General features: G+C 45.6%; 1 protein-coding gene across 3 annotated transcripts in view; it reads left to right on the forward strand.

Annotated features, from left to right (window-relative positions):
• The window catches only part of LOC144755389 (uncharacterized), an 890,492-nt gene that overhangs the window by 744,070 nt on the left and 123,590 nt on the right, over positions 1-22,832 (forward strand). For all 3 annotated transcript variants that reach the window (XM_078644239.1, XM_078644237.1, XM_078644238.1), the window contains exon 5: positions 12,730-12,844. In XM_078644239.1, the coding sequence (XP_078500365.1) occupies positions 12,730-12,844 (115 nt within the window). The remainder of the gene's footprint in view (positions 1-12,729; positions 12,845-22,832) is intronic.

Here is a 22,832-nt window from a genome sequence, read left to right on the forward strand (position 1 = left end):
GCAATTGATGAAGGCCCTTCTGGCTGAGTCCAATCAGGAGGGCATTTCCATAGTCCAGATGGGGTGTTATCAGAGCATGGACTATGGTTTTCCTGGCTTCGGTGGGAAGAAGATCCAGCACCTTTCGAAGAACTTTTAATATGCCAAAGTACTTTCCCGTTATCTTGTTAACTTGGGGTCTTGCCGGAGAGGTCGGAGTCCAGCATCACGCCTAGGTTTCTAACCGTCCGTGCGGGAACAGGCAGGTTACCCAGTTCGCTAGGCCACCATGCATGAGACCACGCAGAAACATCCCTCCCGACCACCAGTACTTTGGTCTTATCGCCATTCAGACGTAGACAATTGTTGTTCATCCAGGCCGCTACTGCCGACATACAGTCCGAGAAGTTGGTGGCATATTCTCTTCGATCAGGAGTTAGCTTGAACACCAACTGGGTGTCGTCAGCGTAGCTGACAATGCCCACCCCAAATTCCTCCACAATGTGCGCCAGGGGTTCCATGTAGATGTTAAATAACGTGGGGCTGAGGCTAGAGCCCTGTGGAACCCCATGGCTCACCTTCCGAAGAGATGATCTAAAGGGTGGGCAGTGTAGCTGGAAGCTTCTGTCGGTCAGAAAGGAGCGTAGCCAAGCGAGTGCTGGGCCCATTACTCCCATGTCCGAGAGACGAGACAACAGCGTTGAGTGCAGCACGGTGTCAAATGCTGCACTAAGGTCCAATAGGACCAACGCCGCTGTCTCGCCTTCGTCCACCATCTGCCGAATACATTCAGTCGAATATAGAACTGCCGACTCAGTCGAGTAACCTGATCTAAATCCTGACTGGGAATGATGAAGGAGAGCTTCTTTCTCCAAAAACTCCATAAGTTGTTTATTTGCAACTTTTTCTATGATTTTAGCACAGAAAGGGAGAAGTGAGATTGGGCGTAGATTTTGGAACTGAGAAATATGAATGTTGGGCTTCTTCTTTAATGGCATAACTTGGGCTGTTTTCCAAACTTCTGGAACATAGCACTCCTGAAAAGATGAAGTGATCATATGACTAATGTGATCAATTAAGGTGCTTTCCATGACTCCCTTACACCGTTCCGGTGGGCAGGCATCGGTGGGGGAGCCGGATTGTATGCCATTAATGATTTTCAATAGATCCTGTTTGTCAGGAGTTTTGAAACTGGTAAGTGGGGATTTGTGTGTTCGGGTGGATCTGATATCCACATTGGTATTTCCGGGAGTTATGTTGCTTACAAAGGTGGAGTGGATTTTATCCACCTTTTCTACAAAGAAGTCAGCAATTTGATCACATATCTCGGCAGAGTATGTGTCTTCAGCATCTAATCGTGATGTAATTGTGAGTTCTCTGTAGATACTAAACAACTCTCTCGTAGGATTGTCTGCTTGCTCAATTCTATTTTTATAATGGTTACTTTTCTCCGCTCTGACCAGTTTCTGATACTTTTTTTGTTCAGTTCTGTAACTTTCTTTGAGTTCAGGTGCATAGCTTTTTCTCCATCTACGCTCTATAGATTTACATTGAGCCTTTGCTGTTCTAAGTTTCTCCGAAAACCATGGAGCGGTTTTGGATTGTCTTGCTGGAGGTTTGGCTGTCCACGGAGCTATCCTATCTAATGCTTTCGCCATCCATAATTCGTAGTTGTCCCAAACTTCCTGTAAGGAGTTACCTACGGTTGGAGGTTGCTCGGCTAACATGCTATTAAAGAGTTCAGGGGTGAATCTTTTCCAATTGCGGCGTTTATGAGGAGGATGTTTTATAGGTATAATTCCTATAGGTTGTCTTAGTATTTCAAATGGCACCATACTGTGGTCAGACCAGATCAGTGGAATCGGGGGTAAGATCTTAATGCCCTCCCAATTCGAAAAAATGGGATCAAGAAGATGTCCCTGCTGGTGTGTGGGGATTGTGGAGAGAAGTTTTAAATCTACAGAGTTAAGTGCGGCAACTAAAAATTGTGCCTCGCTAGAGTTAATATCTTCTAAATGAAGATTTAGGTCGCCTAGAATAATTAGATTTTTGTGTCTAACTGCTAGCTGGGTTGCTGACTCAATGAGTTGGCTGCAGAAAGGCGCCGCGGCTCCCGGGGGCCGATATATCAATAGACCAGTGATTGTGTTTGTCGGTTCTATTTTTATTGTAAATAAGCCACATTCACTATTAGTTATGGTGGATTTCACTAAAGTGCATTCTAGCTCTGATTTATAGATTAGTGCAAGCCCTCCTCCACGTTGTTTTTGTCTATCTATTCTCAGTAGACTATACCTGAGAGGTATTGCATCTAAAATATCAGGGGAGGACGATTCTTCCAGCCATGTCTCAGTAAGAAACATGGCGTCCGGATCTTCGTTTAGCAATAGGTCGTGGATCTCCATTTTATGTTTAGTCAAAGACCTACAGTTTAGCAATATCATCTTCATGTTGACTGCCTTTCTTGGAATTTTATTTATCGTGGGAAGTACTTGGTGACATAGTTTACAAAGGGAGGGTATGTAGTCAGGATCTATAGTATGAAAGCAGGTATGAGTCGGCCTCTTACCGAGTGTGAGGAGATCGGCTTTGGAATAGTATATTCGGTGGCCGCTGCTGCTTAGGGCATCAGTTTCAGTTTGGAGGGAGGGGCCATGGAGTCCTGCCCCGCGCTCCGGCCGTTCGCGGACGGGCGCAGACGGGCAGGACTCTGGCTTGACTCCGGCGCGCGATCGGCGCGCCCGCAATGCGCGTCCGCTGCGCGGAGCCATAACCGTATGTTTTTATGCCGTCGTCCGTGCGACGTGCAATGCGAGCCCTCACTAAGATGGCCGCTACCCTTTCCCTGTCGGTCCCCGCAGATGACGGCCCGAAAATCGGCCACACGCTGAAGGGGAAAGCAAGTAATCTGCCAAGCTATCGGGGGAGATACGGGTAAGGTCTAAACACCCTTGCCTTGTCTGGCACCCTAAATCGGTGCTAGGTAAAACCCTACGATGTTCGTGCCTCTAGGTTGAGCACTGAGTATTCAGCACAAAAGCCAGGGGGAGGGGGAAGGACACACGGGGAAAATATTCAACAGATTTTAAAAGCAAAAGTTTTAAAAGTTAACCTCCCGGCTCAAGCCTCAGGAGTAAATGACATGAAAAGCAGTAATTCTGAAAAGCAGTGCTTCTTCTGTTTTTATGCCGTCGTCTGCGCGACGTGCAATGCGAGCCCTCACTAGGATGGCCGCTACCCTTTCCCTGTCGGTCCCCGCAGATGACGGCCCGAAAATCGGCCACACGCTGAAGGGGAAAGCAAGTAATCTGCCAAGCTATCGGGGGAGATACGGGTAAGGTCTAAACACCCTTGCCTTGTCTGGCACCCTAAATCGGTGCTAGGTAAAACCCTACGATGTTCGTGCCTCTAGGTTGAGCACTGAGTATTCAGCACAAAAGCCAGGGGGAGGGGGAAGGACACACTGGGAAAATATTCAACAGATTTTAAAAGCAAAAGTTTTAAAATGTAACCTCCCGGCTCAAGCCTCAGGAGTAAATGACATGAAAAGCAGTAATGCATCTCTGCGCACAGGCCAATTCCCGACTGTTTGGAAGGAGGCAATGCTAGTCCCTATTCTGAAGAAAGGGGATGCGGACCCGGCACAATTTAGTAATTATCGCCCCATCTCCCTCCTCCCCAAACCGGCGAAAATCCTGGAAAAGGCGGTGCAGAAACAACTGGCTGAATATTTAGAATCCAACTCACTGTTACATGACTCACAATCTGGATTCAGGACCGGTTTCAGTACTGAGACTGCCCTTTTGGAGGTCTCTGAGACGATCCGGGAGTGTGTGGATAGGGGCGAGGAGGCCATGTTGGTCCTCCTCGACCTATCCGCCGCTTTTGACACCGTATCCCATGAGATACTACTGGATCGACTGAGCCAGACTGGAATGGGTGGTGTTATTCTGACTTGGATCGGCTCCTTTCTCAAAGGACGAACTCAGAAGGTCCTTCTTAGACCTTTTGAATCAGAGTGTAAACCCCTCCGTTGTGGCGTGCCTCAGGGCTCAGCTCTGAGCCCCCTGTTTTTCAACGTATATCTTGCCCCATTGGCTAAGGCGGTGGAGTCCTGGGGGGTCAGAGTGATCTCTTATGCTGATGACACTCAGCTTGTGTTTTCGTTTAGAGATCACTCTGACTCCAGCTTCGCCAGTTTTCGCCACTGCCTGGGCAACATATGCTCCTGGATGACCTCTAATCATCTCAGGCTTAACACTGATAAGACGGAGGTCTTATTTTTAATCAAAAAAACAACACTGCCGGCTAGTCTTTGGTGGCCTTCTGTGCTTAATCCTCCTCCCACACCAGCCCAAACAGTACGGAATTTGGGCTTTCAATTTGATAACGCTCTTTCCTGTAAAGCTCAAATTAACAAGGTCACGGCAGCTTGCTTCGGGAAATTACGTATGATTAGAAAGATCTTTCCGTACCTCCCTTTGGATGCCCGTAGAACCATCATCCACGCCCTGATCACCTCACATTTGGACTATGCCAACAGTATCTATGCCGGTGCCCCCTTGTACCAAATAGAACGTCTACAGATCGTCCAGAATGCGGCAGCGAGACTGATTGGCAACATCCCCTATCGTCAATCGGTCGCATCTTATCGTAAGAAGCTACACTGGCTTCTCATCGCCCGTCGTATTCAGTTCAAGATGCTGACCCTTGCTTTTTGGGCCCTAAATGGTTCGGGCCCGGGATACTTGAGAAAAAGACTTGTACTATCTCAATCGGTTAGATCTTTGCGGTCGAACCACCTGCGTCTCTTGACTGTCCCCCGCTTTCGCCGTTCCAGAATGGGCGGCAGAGCGTTCGGTGTAATGACTGCTAAACTTTGGAACAGCCTCCCACTGGACCTTAGGTTTATGCCCTCCGAATCTCTTTTTCGTAGTAAATTGAAAACTTGGCTGTTCTCCATCTCTTGAAGCATTTCTTTCTCTAAGTATGCAGTCTACAGCGCCGGGGCACCCCCTTTGGGGGTAGCCGAGCGCTTTACAAGCTTCATAAATAAATAAATAAATAAATATGTATGCTGATGACATGCAACTATACTCTCCAGATGACATAAACACTCTAAATGATGCACTCTTACAAACTCAACAATGGCTAGCCCAGAACCATCTATTGTTAAATACTCTCAAAACAAAATTCCTTCTGATTGCCCCCGCAACCACTCTGCACTTACCCTGGACTGGCTTACACAACTTACTGCTCTTAACTGCACCCCTCGTGTTGTTGACTCTGCTAAATCTTTAGGCATAACCTTGGACAAACACCTTAATATGCATGATCACAGTGCAACTATTAGGGGAGCAAATCTTCAGCTCAACACCCGTAGGGAAATCAAGCCTTTCCTTCCGCCCGAGTACCTCCAGCCTGCAGTACAATCCCTACTTATCTCACGCTTGGAATATGGATTGCTTTCTCTTGCTGGGCTGCCTAAAGCTAGTTTGGCTCCTCTCAGAGCCACTCTAAATTCTTCGACCAGACTCATCACAGGTTCCAGAAAACAGACCGCATTACTCTAGACATAATTCAACTAAACTGGCTGACTATCGAAGCTAGGGTAACGATTCAAGATAGCTTGCCTGATGCATAAGGCTATTCATTACAACATCCCGTTTACCTGGCAAAAAAGCTTGAGCTATCTGGCTCGAGTCGGAACTTAAGAAGCTCTCCCACCCTTCTATTGAAACCTCCCAAATTCAATAAGAAAATAACTTATAATTGTGCGTTCTCTGGTCTTGCTCCCAGAATATGGAACGCTCTTCCTCCTGAGATCAGCTCCAACCCATCTATTGCATCTTTAAAAAAAAAGGCATGTGGCTTTTCTTGAATGACCATCAACAGCATTAACCATGTTACCTTGTCAAGCCTTCTCTTTCTCCAGTCTTGATACTCTTTTAACTGTTCATTCAAAATTTAATATCTTCTCTTTTCATGGGTCATCTTGCGCTATTGACCTGCTGAACCTGTATTGGTCCCGCTAGACTGGCTGCCTCACCGTGCCCCCTTTGACCTCGTGTGTTCTCCCCTTTTAGACTTTGTGGTTGCTAAACTACCTCATTTATTCCATTTTGTTGTTTTACGCATGCTTTTGCCACTTTGTACAGCGCTCTGATACCCATAAGGTCCATGTTCGCTCTATAAAAACTTTACAAATAAATAATTCTGTAATTAAAGTACAGTGCCATATGAGCTTCAGCAGGGCTATAGAAATACAAATAGATGACCACTTCGAATTCTGAAAAGAAAGTGTTGAAGTTTCTCCTGAAGATGTGTAACAACAAGTAGGGTTTCATGAATCGTTGCCAATGTGAAATTAGAGGAGGTTCGCAGTAAAATTCAGGAGATGAATATGGTTTGCTTTATTGTAGTAAGGCGAAACTCCATCCACACCTGCTTTGCCTCTATGTGCCACTCTGTAACTGTTAGCCTCCAAGCCATAACATTTCAAACATTATATGAAGAGCATACCAACAATACATTTAGAGTAACATATCGGAAAATACCATAACTACCATACAATAAATAATAATACTTTAATGAGACAGAAAGAACTGGTCCTAAAGAAAAGACAGGTCAGAGAGTCGAGGAATAATGGTGGCAGCAATACAGCAAGGAGATGTAAAAGGGTCCACATCCCCAAAACCTAGTGCCTAGCTTTGTGTGGAGGATGACATAGATGAGAGCTTTCAGCTCTATGAGACATCTTTTTGAATGCACTGGGATCCAGAGGAGGATTGTGAGGCTAGTCTCTGGAAGCATATGTATCTCATCGGGAGGGATACCCTTCTAGACTTAGACAAAGGTGTCAGGATATGGTATTCCCCCATAAGTTCTTGTTGTATAGTTTGGTTTAACCCCAGAGAAATGCCTCTTGAAGTTTGAGGATAGCCACAAGCTGTCTCACCAGTCGTGGGTTGATTTCATGGAACACTCCAGTAAGGTGATTGGTTGAAGGGCAGGAATCTTTATGATTATTCTGGGCTGTACAATTTGATTACGAGAGTAACTGTTCAGTAATTGCTTTGCAGAGTTGTGTCAAAACCTTATTCACTCCGACCTCACTGTGCTCAGGGAGCTTACAAAAGAGGCTGACCTCTGGATCAGTACCAGAATTTTAAAGAAGGTATCGTGGGAGACCCTCAGAAGGGTGGACATGGTTCTCACCAACAGAATGAGGTGGGAAAAGTGAAAAACAAAAACACTTCTCTAAACTCCTCGCAAAGACGTTTTCAAGATAATAAATCCCAGTCTAACCCTGACCATAAGAAGGGATGGTTTAATGGAAGAAAAACATGGCTTTTCTCAGACTAAGTGCCAGGATTGTTACTTACCCTGGGCATATTACTCCACTCCGCTAGCAGAGTGTTCGGAAATTTGCCCACTCCGTGCTCTGCTGGGAACATGGAGCATAGAGCAGAGTTAGCCATCCTGCCCCCCGAAACAGTTAAAGATTATTTTTAAATTAAATAAAAACACACTTACCTGTCCTGCGGCGTTACCGGGCTGCCCTCTTCCTCCTCGCCATCTCTTGACTCATGACATCCCCATGCAATACATTTTGGCAGCCCAACACCTTTGCCTGAGTGGTCACCCAATATTATTGGACAGGATGAGGGTGCATTTGGATACATTCTTCAGATTAGGCATAACCTGCCAGGCCAGTGGGAAGCCTGAGCTGAAGCATGAGTCTCTCCTGCTTCCATTCCCTGTGGTGGGAACACCCTTTGAAATGGTGGGCTGCGATATTGTTCGGCATCTGGATACCATGACAGTCTTAGACCACAGGTTCATTCTGGTGTTTGTGGACCATGCCACACTGTACCCTGAGGTCAGTGACTGCGCCCGAGTTGGCCATTGCACTGATGGGGATATTTAACTGGGTGGGTTTCTCCAAGGAGGTTCTGTCTGACAGAGGCACCAACGTCATGGCTGCATACATAAAGTTTGTGTGGGACTTTTGTGGGCGTAACCTACAAGTGCTTCACACCATACCACCCCTAGACCGATGGGCTTGTTAAGAGATTCAACAACAATCTTGAAAGACTTATTTATGGGCATATCAACACCCCTGAGGCTTAACTTGGGAGTTCTCTTAACATGCCTCCTCTTTGCATCCAGGAAAGGGCCTCAGGCTCTTTGAACATCTGTTTGACCAGGCTGTACATGGACCTCTCAGTCTTGTTAAGAAAGGGTGAGGCAAGCTCCAAAGAAATTCCCCAGGATGTAATGAGCTACATGCTAGGCCTTATATCTCAGATGAAGCCCTTATAGAAAAAGGTCACTAAGGATCTAGAGGTCAGCCAGGAGGTCATGAAACACTGGTATGACCAGAAAGCCATCCTGCTGGAGTTTCAGCCTGTCTAAAGGATGAGGGTGATGGAGCCTATTAGGTGGAGGAGTGGAAAGGGAAGGTCACCTACCTGGTGAACTTCAAGTCAGCTAGAAACCCTTAAGGGTCCTACATGTAAAACTACCTCAAGTCCCACTTTAAGAGGTCTGAAATCACTATGGTCCTGGTGACAGATGATGGTTAGGAGAAAAAGGAGAGTGAACCTCTTCCAGACCTCCCGTCGTCCACAGAGCAAGATGGGTCAGTGGAAGGAATTATCCTGTCCCCTACCCTGACCCTAGCACAGCAGAGGGACTTTCGTCATTTTTTGGGGCAGTTCACCTCTTTATTCTCATTTACGCCAGGGCTCACTGATTGGTGTACCCATGACATAGACATGGTGGACAGCATGCCTGTCAAGAATAAAATCTAGAGGCTGCCTGACAAACTGAGAGCTAGCATTAAGGATGAGGTATTCTAGATGTTGGATTTGGGGGTGATTTAGCTTGTCTGTGTACCCTAGTCCAGTCCAGTGGTGCTGCTACCCAAGGCTTCCCCACTGAGGACCACCCAAACACTTTGGGGCCGATCACGATGGCGGGCGGATCGCCCCCGCAGGGCTGGCGGTGGTCACCGCTGGCCCAGCAGGGGCGATCCGCCCGCCATCGTCACTACAAAGACCCCCTGCCATATCATGATGGCTGGGGGGTCCGTGGCAGACGGAAATACCGCCCGCCGCTTTTCCGCCGGGCGACGAGTCGACCAGCGGAAAAATAGGGTTTAATATGGTGTCGTGGTCTGGAAGACACCTCCATCCATATTATGATGCAGGCCGTGATCAGCCTTTCCCTGGCTGCATTGCCGCCATGGAAAGGCTGGCGGTTCCTGCTGTTGGGGCCCCGTTGCGGGCCCCCTGGGGTGGGGTGCACATGGGGGGTACCTATGGTACCCCCCTACTTTTACATGTACAATGTGGCAGGCACCACGCGGTGCCTGTCACATTGTGCATGTAAAAGCACAACATGTATATTTTACATTGTGGTGGGTGCTGCTTGCAGCACTGCCGGCCGCAATGTAAAATATACAGGATGCGCCCGCCCCACTGGCGGGCGCATTATAATTGATATGGTGGGACTGCCGCAAATATTGCGGGCGGTTCCTTTAGCAGCTGCAATGGCACATCGTGATCGGCCCCCTTGGGGCCCTGTAATCCACAGGGCCCCAATTCAGGCACCAAATCTGATGCTAATCCCATCCCAAGAGCTGATGAGCTCCTTGATAATTTGGGTGCTGCCAAGTACCTCAGTACGTTTGACTTGACAACAGGGTATTGACAGACTGCCCTAACTGAAGGGCCCAGGGAGAGGTCAGCATTTCTACCCCTGTTGGCCACTTTAAGTTCAGAGCGATTCCATTCGGACTAAAGAACTTCTGGTGGTTGGTCACTCAGGTCTTGGCTGGGCTAGAAAACCTTAGTGGCAACTACTTGGATGACATTGCTGTTTTCAGCTCCAGGTAGGATGATCATCTTAACAGGGAACGCTCTAGGCCCTCACCAGGCAGGCCTCATTATAAAGGCTAGTAAGTGGCGGATATGGCAGGGATCAGTGGTGTAATTGGGCCACTAAGTCGCTGTTGGCAGGGTTCAGCCTCTTCAGCCCAAGATACAAACTATTATGGCTTGGGAGCCTTCACAGCCCCAGACCCAGGTGAGAGCTTTCTTAGTCCTCACTGGGTACTACAAGAGATTTATAAAAGGGATATGGTACCGATGTTGCCCCTTTAACTGACTGTAACTTCCAAAAAGCAGCTGAAAAAGATGATCTGGACAGAGGAGTGACTGACAGCTTTTGATGCCCTGAAGGAGACAATGTGTACAGCACCAGTGCTCAATGTACCTGACTTCTCCAAAGAATTTCTAGTCCGATGGATGTTTCAGAAATTGGCGTTGGGGTTGTCCTGTCACAACTAAATTAGGAGGGCTTGGACCAACATGTAACCTTCAGCAGCAGGAAGCTGCCTCCCAGGGAAGAAAGGTGGAGTGCAAAAGAGTAAGAAATATTTGCAGTGGTTGAGATCAAGTTGAGAACATACTTGTTTGGGACTCACCTTCGGGTTCAGACAGACCAAAAAGGGTTGATGTACATCCATGGTAAGAATCCAAAACTGTTGAGGTACTTAGTCTCCCTCCAGGAAATGGACTATACGGTGAACATTGTCCTGGTACCCCACCAATGCTGATAGTTTTTCCAGGTTTTTCCATCTTAGCGTTAAGAACTTTCTAAGGGTGAGTAGTTCTCCCCGCCTTCTGATAGGGGTGGGGAACCAGGGGACACATGTAGAACCCCAGATTGTTCCCGCCTTTTACTTAACCTGTTTTTGTTTGCTATAGTACTGCTAGCCAGGGGTAAAGTGCTTGTACTAGCCCTTTAAAACATGTTAAAACTGGTATACACCTAACTGGCACATTTAATTTACTTGTAAGTCCCTAGTATATAGTACCACATGTACTACATGTCCCCAGGTCCTGTGAACTAAATACTACCAGCTGGCTGCACCACCCATTGAAGTAGCACTGTAAACACCTGTGTCTAGGCCTGCCCCTGTGGCCTGGGTGTGCAGTTTTAAACCTCGATTTCGACCTGCGGAAATAATCCTTTTGACAGACCTATACTTTCCTTCTAATAGTCCCTGAACTTCCCTAGGTTAGGCCTTAAATGCCCGTTTTACATGTCTTGGCAGTGGAAACCTCAATAGTTTGGCAGCTCTCCCTTAGCTTAACATTGGTTTACACTATTACTCTTGAAAGTGCTAAATTCAGTTTGGAAACAGCTAGAAAGAGAATTCAAACACAAAAATCCAATTTGATGGTAAGCTCAAATTCTACATTGGGATTTTGGAAAATACACTTTTAGAAAGTTGTCTTGTTCCTGCTGAAAACCAAAAGGCCCCATGCCAGTTTCCAACTGTCACCTGACTGCTAATGGCTCCCCTGTGGTGAGGTGTGCATTGTGCAGCACACATAGAAGTTGTAAATCGTCATTTTTTAATGAATGTTTATGTGCAGGGAGGGACACCTTGGGATGTAGTGTTCATCGCCTTAATGCACAAAAATATGCCTGCCATGGCAAATATCAGGCCATTTCCCCTTGGTTTAACCTGCTGAAATTAAGCAAAGGGAACAAACATTATTGCATGTGGTATTTACCGCTTATAAATACAATCCCTGCGCAAACCTGTTGCAGTTTGACGGCCACCTGTAATCGAGCCTTTAAAGTGTGAAGACTTGACTATAACAATGCATTAAGTGCCAATAATGTGTGTTTTTAAATTTTTACTTATTTATTACATTCAGGTACATTATGGAAGTAGACATGGAATGAGTTTATATCAAATTGTATTATGATTTAGTAAATACTTAGGACTGAACGAGTTTATCACATATTTGTGCCTTTTGACTTTGCAGCTTAATATTTATCATGATATGCCCCTCATTGATTCTTTAATCTAAGTTTTCACCTTACAAATCATCAGCAAGGTATTCCTCATTGAGGTGGCAGAAGAGTACTCCATTCGGAAATCATGCAAGTGAACCATATCCTTTGCGTAAACAAATATGAAACACTTTCAATGTTGTGGCTGGTAACAAAATTGGGAACAAGTAATCATTGTAACGTGTGCCACAAATTAAAAAAGCCACCAAGTTAATGTATACTCTGCTCACTTGATTGTAGCCCTTTATCACACGTTTGTACCACTAACGGACCTTCCTATTGATTTAAGCTGCACCAAACCCAGAAAACTGCTTAGAATAATACCTTACTTAAAAGGCAGAGTCGCATTATGAAAACTTTTATGATCAAAAACGGATATACCTAAAATATGTCAAACGATCACAGACCCATTTTCCTGTCATAAACGGACTCCCAAAATGTCATTATCAGTTCAGAGAACTTCAGTTCAGACCCATGTAGCTCTAATGACGTTTGACTAATTTCTGTTTGTAGTTTTAGATTTCTGAAGCAAAAGGTGCCTTTAAAGGCACCTGTATTTATTGGGCGTGCTTCCTCATTTCTAAAGGCAAATGGATGGCTTGGTGGCCATAAATGCTCTACTTAAACCTGAAGAAATTGTACTTAAAGCCAACCTTTCCAATTGAGCGTTAGGGGCATTTTGATACTGTTGAAGTAAGTGTGTCCAACTTCATAAAGGATACAAATAGGTAGATGTTTAATACTTAAAATAAAGATTTCCTGTTTATAGTTAATAATGTTATTCTTCTGTGAGTGTGAGGAAGATGCTACTTCTTTTGGAAAGGAACAATAGTTCTTATATGTATATAAGTAATGCTTTTCCATTGCTTACAGGTCCCTCCAAACCTACCCCCAGATAGAGAGGGCTACCCTATTAATATTACTGTGTGTGGCTCCTCATTGCCTCAGCCTAAACTTTTTAGGACTTTCAAGTCAACGGACACAGTAGGTAAGATCTAGAGATACCATTCAGGCCTTCTATTTTTGGGATTTTGTGTTTGGTGAAATCATGCAGTCTTCAGTGATCTGAATGAAGGACTGGGGCTGAGCATTAGGCTTGGAAAATGGTTGAGTCTCATGCAGTTATATGTGATTATATTGTGAAAATGTGAAACAGTTTAATCAAAGCAATAGAACACCAGAGGGAAATTATAGATTTGGACAGTTTCCTAAATTGTGCAGTATAGTCATTATTTGAATTCAACGAGAAACTCTAGAGGAGGTAAGGGTATTATCAAAGTATGAGCCAAACAAACTCTGAAAGATTCTAGTCTGTTACTTGCGAATCCACAGGGATATTGCTGCTATCTTTCAGAATTTATAAAAAAATTCCCTTCAAACATACTCCATTCCTAAAGCCTTGAAGCAGGCATGGATTACCCAACCGGTTAAAAAAGTCTCTAAGTCAAGAAGATTGCAACATTATACACATTTGCTACAGTGTGACACTTCTGCTAAGTATCATATAAAAAGCAGTAATTATCCAGTGTCAGGCCCATCTTAATCCTGACAGTTTACATGGAGATCAGCAAATGGCATTTTGCCATACTGAGGTAAGGAATGGGGTTGTGTCACTCATTAAGATTTTTTATTTATCTGAAACCTTCAATGGTCTTGACTACTTCCTCTTTCTCACTAGGTTGATGGAGGTGGCAATACTAATAATTACTTTAGACTCTTTCTGTATAATAGATGTACAAGATGGTGTTTGGCCCAAGCATCTCTAGAAACACCGGTCGCCACCAGGATTTTGAGGTTGCAAGTTTGTACCCATTGCTATTTAACTATTATGTGCCATGTTCACACCACGTTTTAATGAACCATGGTGTACAGTTTCACAAGAACAGGAGAGAAACTTGCATAATAAGCTGACTGATCACTCAGAGTAAGATTTGATACTTCAAGTAAATTAAATGTGTGTCTGTCATTATTCAATCTTGGGTGAGCATGAACTGGTTAACTCTAGTTACCTCTAAAGGCGAACTTCTCTATATGGTGCCTGCTAGGAAGTTGTGACCTTTCCAATCTTTACAAGAACATTACGATTAGAAATAATCAGTATTAGTTATGTGCAAAAAGTTAAAACTTTTCTACTCTACCACTTGAAAAATATGGATTGATCAGAAAGAATCATAAGATCTACACTATTTAAAACTGGTGTGAAGAGTTTGTCCCTCTGTCTCAGTATCTCACAGGACTACTATTGGTAGCTCCATGTGAGTTTTGAAACTGACCACTGTAATGCTGTCCTGATTGGTACTACTGAATGAACATGTTGCACCTATGGCAAAATTCTTCAGAAACAGCTGTGACCAGTGTAGCAAGATAAGAAAAATATCACCCCTATACTGCGAGGTCTGCACTAGTTGTCATATTCAGCATTTGTTGACTGCAAGACTATACCCGTTACACATGAGCAGAGTAGTAGACTTTACCTTAGAATTTCAAGACTGAAGCTGTTTTACCTTCTATTTCATCCCCTAAAGAGCAATTGTGTGGCAATGTCTTTCCTGTTTGCGAAGTGCCTCTCTTTTGTAATGAAGAAAGTAGCCTCTGACCCACATGATCTACGTGAGCTATGTTTGCTACCTCACATTCAGTAAAGGATTATGACTTCAGTAAAAATATGACCACACAAGCCTTGAAGGACAAGGAATGAAATGGACCAGGTATGAATTTGACTCTGATGCAAACTAGAAGACCAAAGGGAAGACAAAGAGAATGGAAATCACAGAAAGGCCAGGAAAGGTCCCCTTTTTATTGTGTCTTGGTTCTCCCCTGATAAGGTCTCTCACAAAGGAAGATCCTTTCAGCACCACCGTCAGTCTTACCTTTCCAGAAGCTTCATGTTGACAGCGAAGAAGTCGACTCTGAAAAAACTCCACCCATAATGGTACTGTTGATCTAGACCACGGAGTGCATGGGACTCAACTGCCTCTTGACTATGTGCTGGGGCACACTTTCTTTCAGATCGGCAGTACTGTTACAGGTGGATTATTTTTAGAGACTATATTTGGTAAACTCAGATATATACTTGAAATGTTGGTGATTTGTCTACATCACCAGTTTTTAGGATGAATTCTCGCTTATACAGGGCACAGGACTTACACACAGCACCACCCACCCCCCCCTTCAGCCCCTGCTCTTTGCAGTCCTTCGTGGCTCGCTCCGTGAGTCCTGTTGGACTAGCCTGGTTCTAGCCTCGTTCCAGGCTCGCTCTCAAACATAGTCATATTGCAGTTATATTGCAGTGTGAGTGTTGATCCCTGAGGCTTCCTGTGACTTGAAGACTCCGGCTGAACCCTGGAACATATAGCATTAACATATAGCACGAACTCCACTCCTTTTCATCTACCTCGCTGTAGCAAGGTTACAGGACACCAGCAGTTCTCCTGTGGCCCTTTCGGCACCCTGATATTCCTGCTTCCCTTTTTGAAGCCTGCGTCTGGGCTCTGCTTTCGTTCTCTGACTGCATTGCAGCAGGGGAGAGGAGGGAACGGGAAAGTAGTGGAGGCCTGCCACGAGGTTGTGAGGCTGCGAGGGTCTGGCGGTACTGGCACATAATGAAGGACTGCTGTTACTGGGTCTGCTTGCAAGGAGGAGAGGGAAAGAGAAGGTGCGCCTGATAACGTGTTTGCTGAACAGCCCGAAGCATAGTCCAAAGTATATCAGAAACCTTAAAGTATACAAGAAGCTGCCTAGAAGCTCATGTAGATCTGGGCACTGCAATAAGACTCTAAAAAGCAGACTTCAGTAGACCAATTTGCAGCCCTCCATAAGGTTGAGCTTGTCTCTTCCTCTACTAAAAGGAGGTGACAATAGAATGCACACAAAGCAGCATAAGACAGTAAAGAATGATAACACCGAAATGCCGGATCAGTCTACCCCCTACCCCCTCCAGCTCCTAGAGGGAAGCGTAGAGGCTAGAGAAACGCACAGCAGAGGATGGAACTTAAGGATAATGCGTTAGCCGAAATTGAAAAGTAAAATGAGCCAGATGACCCTTCAGATGCTGAAAGGATATCAGATGAAGAAAATGATGAAGATGCTTTCGATCATTCACCCGATTTACGTCTGGATGCAAGGAGCAGCATGGAGCAAGACAGGAGCAAGCGGGTGCAAGGTGCAAATGATAGCCCTATCTGCCCTAAGCAATACCCTCTCTTCCAGAAACACCAGAAGCAGCAGACTACAACTACAACCACAAACCCCGCACTAGTAGATGAAGTTATGCCTATAGGAAAAAAAGCCAGATCAGCACATGTGGTAGAAGACAACGACCTCCCTCAAAGTACTCCTACAGGTACACCCAAGCCACTCGACCAGCAGCCGGGACTACATGGGAGATAGTCAACGAAAATGAAGAAAGAAATATAATGACAAACTCGGAGACGCGTTAGAAAGAACTGCGAAGGGAGGGAAGAGTGGAGAAACATCAATCCATAAAATGCTTTTAACCATATTGGGTGAAATTAGAGAACTAAAAATGTCCCAGGCTTCAGAGATTGCTCTATTGCACGAAAGACTGTCTGAACTGGAAAAAAACATGTCTAGCACACTGAAAAGAATAGACAAGGCAGAGAGCTGCATCTCAGATTTAGGGGACACATTTTCTGCTATACAGCAAGATGTGCTTGACCTGGGCAAATGCAAGAGCCAGATGGAATTGAAGCTCCAGGACTTAGAAAACTACAATAGGTGTTCAAACCTTCATCCAGGGGGAATCCCAGAAGGATGCGAAGGCACACAGTTGACTAAATGGGCTGACTCGTTGTTGAAGAAAGCAATGCCAGAGTTAGAAGGGGACCTCACAATCACCGGAGCCCATAGAGTCCCAGCACAGAGACAATCAAATGCTAAATTTCCACGGACCATACTACTCAACTTTGCAGATTTTAGGGTCAAGGAAAAAATATTAAGCACTGCCATAATGAAGAGATCCCTCTCCATTACAGAAATTCCTGAGTTTAAAATATTTTCTGATATGTCTGCAGCATCTGCAAGGAGTTGAAAATAATTTGTCAAGATGATTGACTTGTTTGAGGAGAGGGGAGCACAGGCCTCGATATTTCATCAATCAAAACTTAACGTGTTGGGTAAAGGAAAATTCCACGTATTTATAGATATCCAAGAAGCTCAATCATTGCTATCAAAACTGTCTCATGGGGAAAAGTGAGACTCAGCCCCAAAGGGGGCACAATCCAAGCAGCCATTTTCAACGGAAATGTCCAGGTCATTTACTCTGCGGGTCTAAGAGTGCTCATAGCACTGGGTGAGTATGGGGGAGCCAGAGGGCGCAAAAGGATGCAATACAATGGCATCCAGTAATAAGGGGGGGGAGGAAAAAGTGGGCAATTCCATATTTCAGGGTGGGGGGCAGAGGGAGTGGTGGTGAGATGGAGGCAAATTGAAAAAAGAGAGTTTGACTATAAGTGCTTACACACCTCGTGGGATGAAACAATTCAGGACTCATAGGTTAAATTTTGAGTTGGCATACGAAATTGGGAATAGGCAATACAGGGTGGGGGTTAAGAGAAAGCACATGTCACTTTATCTCAGAAATGCTCATGTCACTTTATGAATCTTAGATGCACTTTAGATGTATATACAGGTTGTATCCTAGCTGCTATGGTATTTAATTGGATGAAATGTAATCAAAGTGAGAAGCCATGTTCGCACGCAGCACTTTCTAAGAGACTGAGGAACTTCTTTAGGAGAGACTTCTTTAAAAACACGAAGCTATGTATGCACGCAGCACTTTCTGCGAGGTTGAGGGGAATGTGTTTACAGCATGTGCTCCATGACAGCGCAAGCCATTCCAGTTCAGCTACAAGTAATCAATAGGTGGAGAAGAACTCACACTACTCTCCTTTAATGCCAATGGAATAAACAAGAAGCCTAAAGCCCACACAATAGAAAGCTGGCTCAGAAGCCACAACCCAGATACTGAACTCCTGCAGGAAACCAATTTCAAGACTTCAAATAGTGCGAGTGGAATTTCGCTGCAGTGGGACGGCTTCTGCTGCTTGTCAAATGCTGGCTGTGCACAGAAAGGGGTGCAAATCTATGTAGGCAAACATGTACAATTCCAAGTAAAAGTCACACAGACAGACCCTGGAGGGAGATGGGTCTTTGTGCATGGAAGTCTGAACCAGTAAAATCTTCCCAAAGCAGCAATCTGTGCACAAGTTTTAGATAATCCCCTCCCCTTGCTCCAGCTTAAACAGGCCCTAACCAGCATTCCTGGCTCTATCATAATGGGTGGCGACTTCAATTTTCTTCAGGATCCACTAGTTGATTCTTCCACTAATGTTCGAAAACAAAATAAGCCACAGGTGACTATTACTGTGACGAGTGCCAAAAGGGATCTTGACTTGGTGGACCCATGGCGCCTTCGGTATCCAGAGAAACATAATTTTTCATTTTCATGCTTCTCGACGAAATACAATATGGCCTCTTGGTTAGACTTTTTTCTGATCTTGCAAAATGAGCAAGCATGACTATATTTCAAATGCCTTCTCATACCATGCACTAGCGAAAAATTGTAATAGCCAGGGCAGGGCCAGAAAGAGCACCTAGGAGGTGGTACTTTAATAAAATCAATGTGGAGAGAAAGGAATGATGCATAGACGTAGCAAACTAAATTAATAGCTTGTTTTTAGCAATACAGATATTGCTTCTGTAAGCATAGTGTGGGATGTCTTTAAGGCTACACTACGAGGAATTATTACTTCTAAAGAAATCCCTCAACAAAAAGAAAAAAGATCCACACTTGAGTCAAGGCTTGAGCATGGGAGTACACTAGGGATAGAAATCCAGCATCAAAACAGGAGCTGCTGCAAGCAAAATTAGAAATGCAGGAATATTACTATTTACAAGGTGACATGGCAAACACGGCCTACCTCCAGAAGACATATGAGCGAATACACAAGGGACTACTCGCCTGACAGGCATAGGAAAAACAGGTTCAAAATAGAATCGTATCGCTGATAGACGAAGAATCTAAAATACAAATAACCAATTCCCAGGATATTGGGGAGGGTTTTCTCAGGCATTATGAGGCACCCTCGTCTACCGACCGCCCGGACCACGCCCCCAGTTCAGGGATTCCATAACCGACTTCATCAGCACGCACGCCTTGACCTCCAGCGACTACATCCTCCTCGGAGACCGAACTTTCACCCTGAGAACAACAATGACAGCAACACCACAACCCTGACCGATATCCTCGCCAACCTCGGCCTGAGGCAACTCGTCACCACGCCCACCCACTCTGCCGGCCACACCCATGACCCCATCTGCTCCTCAAGCCCGCACTTCTCCTTCAACCACACCACCGAACTCCCCTGGGCCGACCACCGCTGCAGCCACTTCACCTTCTAGAAACCCACCACACACCACCGCACCCAACAGATCCCCCGCCGCTGCTAGAGCAAAATCACTGAAGATCAACTTCATGCAAACCTCACTCTCAACGCACGCACCGAACCCTCCGACGACGCTGCCCTCAGCCTCAGACACTGGATCGAGGATTGTGCAACACCCTCGCTCCGCTGAAGAAACCCCCCACAGAGACACCAGCAAGAGGGCCAGCTGGTTCACCCCAGAACTCCTAGCTTTCAAGCAAGCCTACCAGAAGCTAGAGAAGAAACAGCGCAGCGAATAGACCCCGGACAGCCGCGCAGCACACTAGGATGCCATCTGCAACCACCACCACCTCATCAAGGCTGCCAAGAGGACCTCCTTCAAAGACTGCCTCGACAACAACACACACAACAGCAAGGAGCTTTTCACCATTGTGAGGGAACTCTCCAACCCAAGCTCCAACACCAACGACATCCCGCCGTCACAAGCCCTGTGCGACTCCCTCTCCACTTTCTTCCACCGAAAGATAGCAGACATCCACAACAGCTTCAACACCCAGACCACCACAACCTACAGCAACACAACGGACTCTCCTCACACCATCGACTACGACCCCCTCCTAGCCTGGGCCAGCGTGAGCATCGATGACACCATCAAGACCATGAGCACAATCCACTCTGGCTCTCCGTCAGACCCACTCCCACACCATGTCTTCAACAAAGCAAGCAGCTCCATCGCACCCCACCTGCGCAACGTCATCAACCTCTCCCTCGAGACTGCGACCTTCACAGAAAGATGGAAACATGCGGACATCAACACTCTTCTAAAAAAAAAAAACAAGTCAGACCCAAGAGACCCCAAGAACATCCGGCCCATCTCTCTGCTCCCGTTCCCGGCCAAGGTCATCGAGAAGATCATCAACAAATAGCTAACCCAATACCTCGAAGAAAACAGAATCCTGGACCCTTCTCAGTCAGGGTTCCGCAGCAACCACAGACCGAGACCGCCCTCATCGCCGCCACCCATGACATCAGGACCCTGCTGGACAACGGTGAGACCGCAGCACTCATCCTCCTTGACCTCTCCGCCGGCATCGACTCCGTCTGCCACCACACACTACGCGCACGACTCCACACCGCAGGGATCCGAGTAAGGCTCTGGATTGGACCACATCCTTCCTCTTAGGCAGAACCCAGAGCATCCGCCTCCCCCCATTCCGATCCGAAGCCTCCAAGATCATCTGCGGCGTCCCCCAGGGCTCCTCCCTCAGCCCGACACTGTTCAACATCTACATGGCCCCGCTTGCACACGTGGCCCGACAGCACTACCTCAACATAATCACCTACGCCGATGACACCCAGCTGATCCTCTCCCTCACCAAGGACCCCACCACTGCCAAAGCCAACCTCCACGAAGGAATGAGGACCATCGCCGACTGGATGAGGGCCAGCCGCCTGAAGCTGAACTCGGACAAGACGGAGGTCCTCATCCTCGGCTCCAACCCTTCAGCCTGGGACAACTCCTGGTGGCCGACAGCACTAGGGACAGCCCCGACACCCACAGACCGCGTACACAACCTGGGAATCATCCTCGACTCAATGCTCACAATGACCAAGCAAGTCAACACCGTCTCCTCTTCCTGCTTCAACACCCTCTGCATGCTCCGCAAAATCTACAAATGTGTCCCAACGGACACAAGAAAGACAGTCACCCAAGCCCTCGTCAGCAACAGATTCGACTACAGAAACGCAATCTACTCCAACGCATCCAAAACCCCTCGGCACGACTGATCCTCTACATACCACGCCACAGCCACATCACCCCCCACCTGAGAAACCTGCACTGGCTCCCCGTCAATAAAAGAATATCCTTCAAGCTCCTCATCCACGCACACATGGCACTCCACAAGACCGTCCCAGCCTACCTCAACAGTCGACTCTCCTTCTACATCCCCAACCACCAGCTACGATCCGCCGACCTCGCTTTACAAATGTTTGGTTGATTGATCGTGAGAGAATATACCAGATGGATCAACAAACAATGCCTGACTGTATTATACGCTTCCAAGACAAGCTACCTATTCCATCCTTGAGCAAAGAACATAGTCAAATAGTAACAGCATAATGTTCTATGGAAGAAGACACAGTGGTGAGTTCAAAAGCAGATGGGGATGGACTGCAGTAGAAATATGCAAAAGATTTGCCCCAAATTTAAATGCACAACAGCTTAGGCTTGCTAATTATATGCTAAGAGGAGGGGCACCTCTGGCCTCCTTCCATACGGCAGTATTAGTTAGCATTTGAAGAAGGATAAAAATAGGGAAAACATCAACTCCTATAGGCCAATTAGACTTCTCAATGCTGATTATAACATTTTTACAAAGCTTAATAAAATTATGGGATCAATAATCCACGGGGACTAATGTGGCTTTGTAGCAAGTAGGCAACTTTCCTCGAACACAACATTTTTGATAGATGCTTTGGATTATTTTAATAAGAATAATACAGAGGCGCATGTGGGGTTTTTAGATACTGAGAACGCTTTTGATCTGGTGTCCTGGGAGTGTCTTTTTTTAAATCTTGCTACATTTGAGTTTTTCAGAAAGTTGTATACATATAGTGAAAAGTCTGTTTGAGGACTCAATGGCACAAATAATTAATTCTAGGGAATGTAGGTAATTGTAGAATAAGCAGGGGTACAAGGCAGGGGTGCCCCCTATCTCCAATTCTTTTTGCCTTATTCATAGAGCCCCTGGCAATAGCCATCGGACAAAAAGCACTACAAACTGCACCTTTACAAGGTATGATTATTATAAAACTTTATGCCGATGTCATTGCTTTCTTTCTTAAGCCTGGGGAGAACATCCAAAAGAAAATCCTGGGGATCTTTTCAGAATTCCAAGCAATGTGCGGTTATAAAATAAATAAGGCCTAAGGGGTATTTAGGGATCTATGTGTCGAAAAGAGTCGAGGAACTATATACATTAAATTATGTTCCAGTAGTGCAAAAAGTTAAGCGCTTATTAGCTAAATGGAATCAACTCCCAATCTCAATAGTAGAGCGGGTGGCCCTTTTACAAATGTCAATCCTACCACCATTTAATTTTTTATTTTCAGCAGCTCCATGTGCACTACAAACTTCCTTTTTTAAAGAATTAGATGGTCTATTCTCGTCTTTCGTATGGGCCAACAAGGTACCAAGATTAGCACTAGCCACTTTAAACTACCCAAATGAAGAGGTAGGGATGGTCCCTCCCACACCTGAGGGAGTACCATTATGCAAATTTTGCACATTATAAGCACAGATTCCATAACCATTTCAATTCGCCGTATATGGACAATTTTTTATGATAAAAATAGTGAACAAATACAAAATCGCAGTTCCCATGAGGGTAGTTAAGAACCCTAAGGAAGTACGATACAAGGTTCTCTAGAGGTTTTTAAAACAAAAAGCCCTATTGTTAAAATATTACAGAATCTCATGGATAAACCACTCTACAAGGCTGGCCGAGCTTTATGCCGGTGAAGACAGGTTATTACAAACCGGCGTACCAAAGAAGTGGGAGGAGAATA

Source organism: Lissotriton helveticus, chromosome 5_1, assembly GCF_964261635.1.
Source record: "Lissotriton helveticus chromosome 5_1, aLisHel1.1, whole genome shotgun sequence".
Taxonomy (NCBI): domain Eukaryota; kingdom Metazoa; phylum Chordata; class Amphibia; order Caudata; family Salamandridae; genus Lissotriton; species Lissotriton helveticus.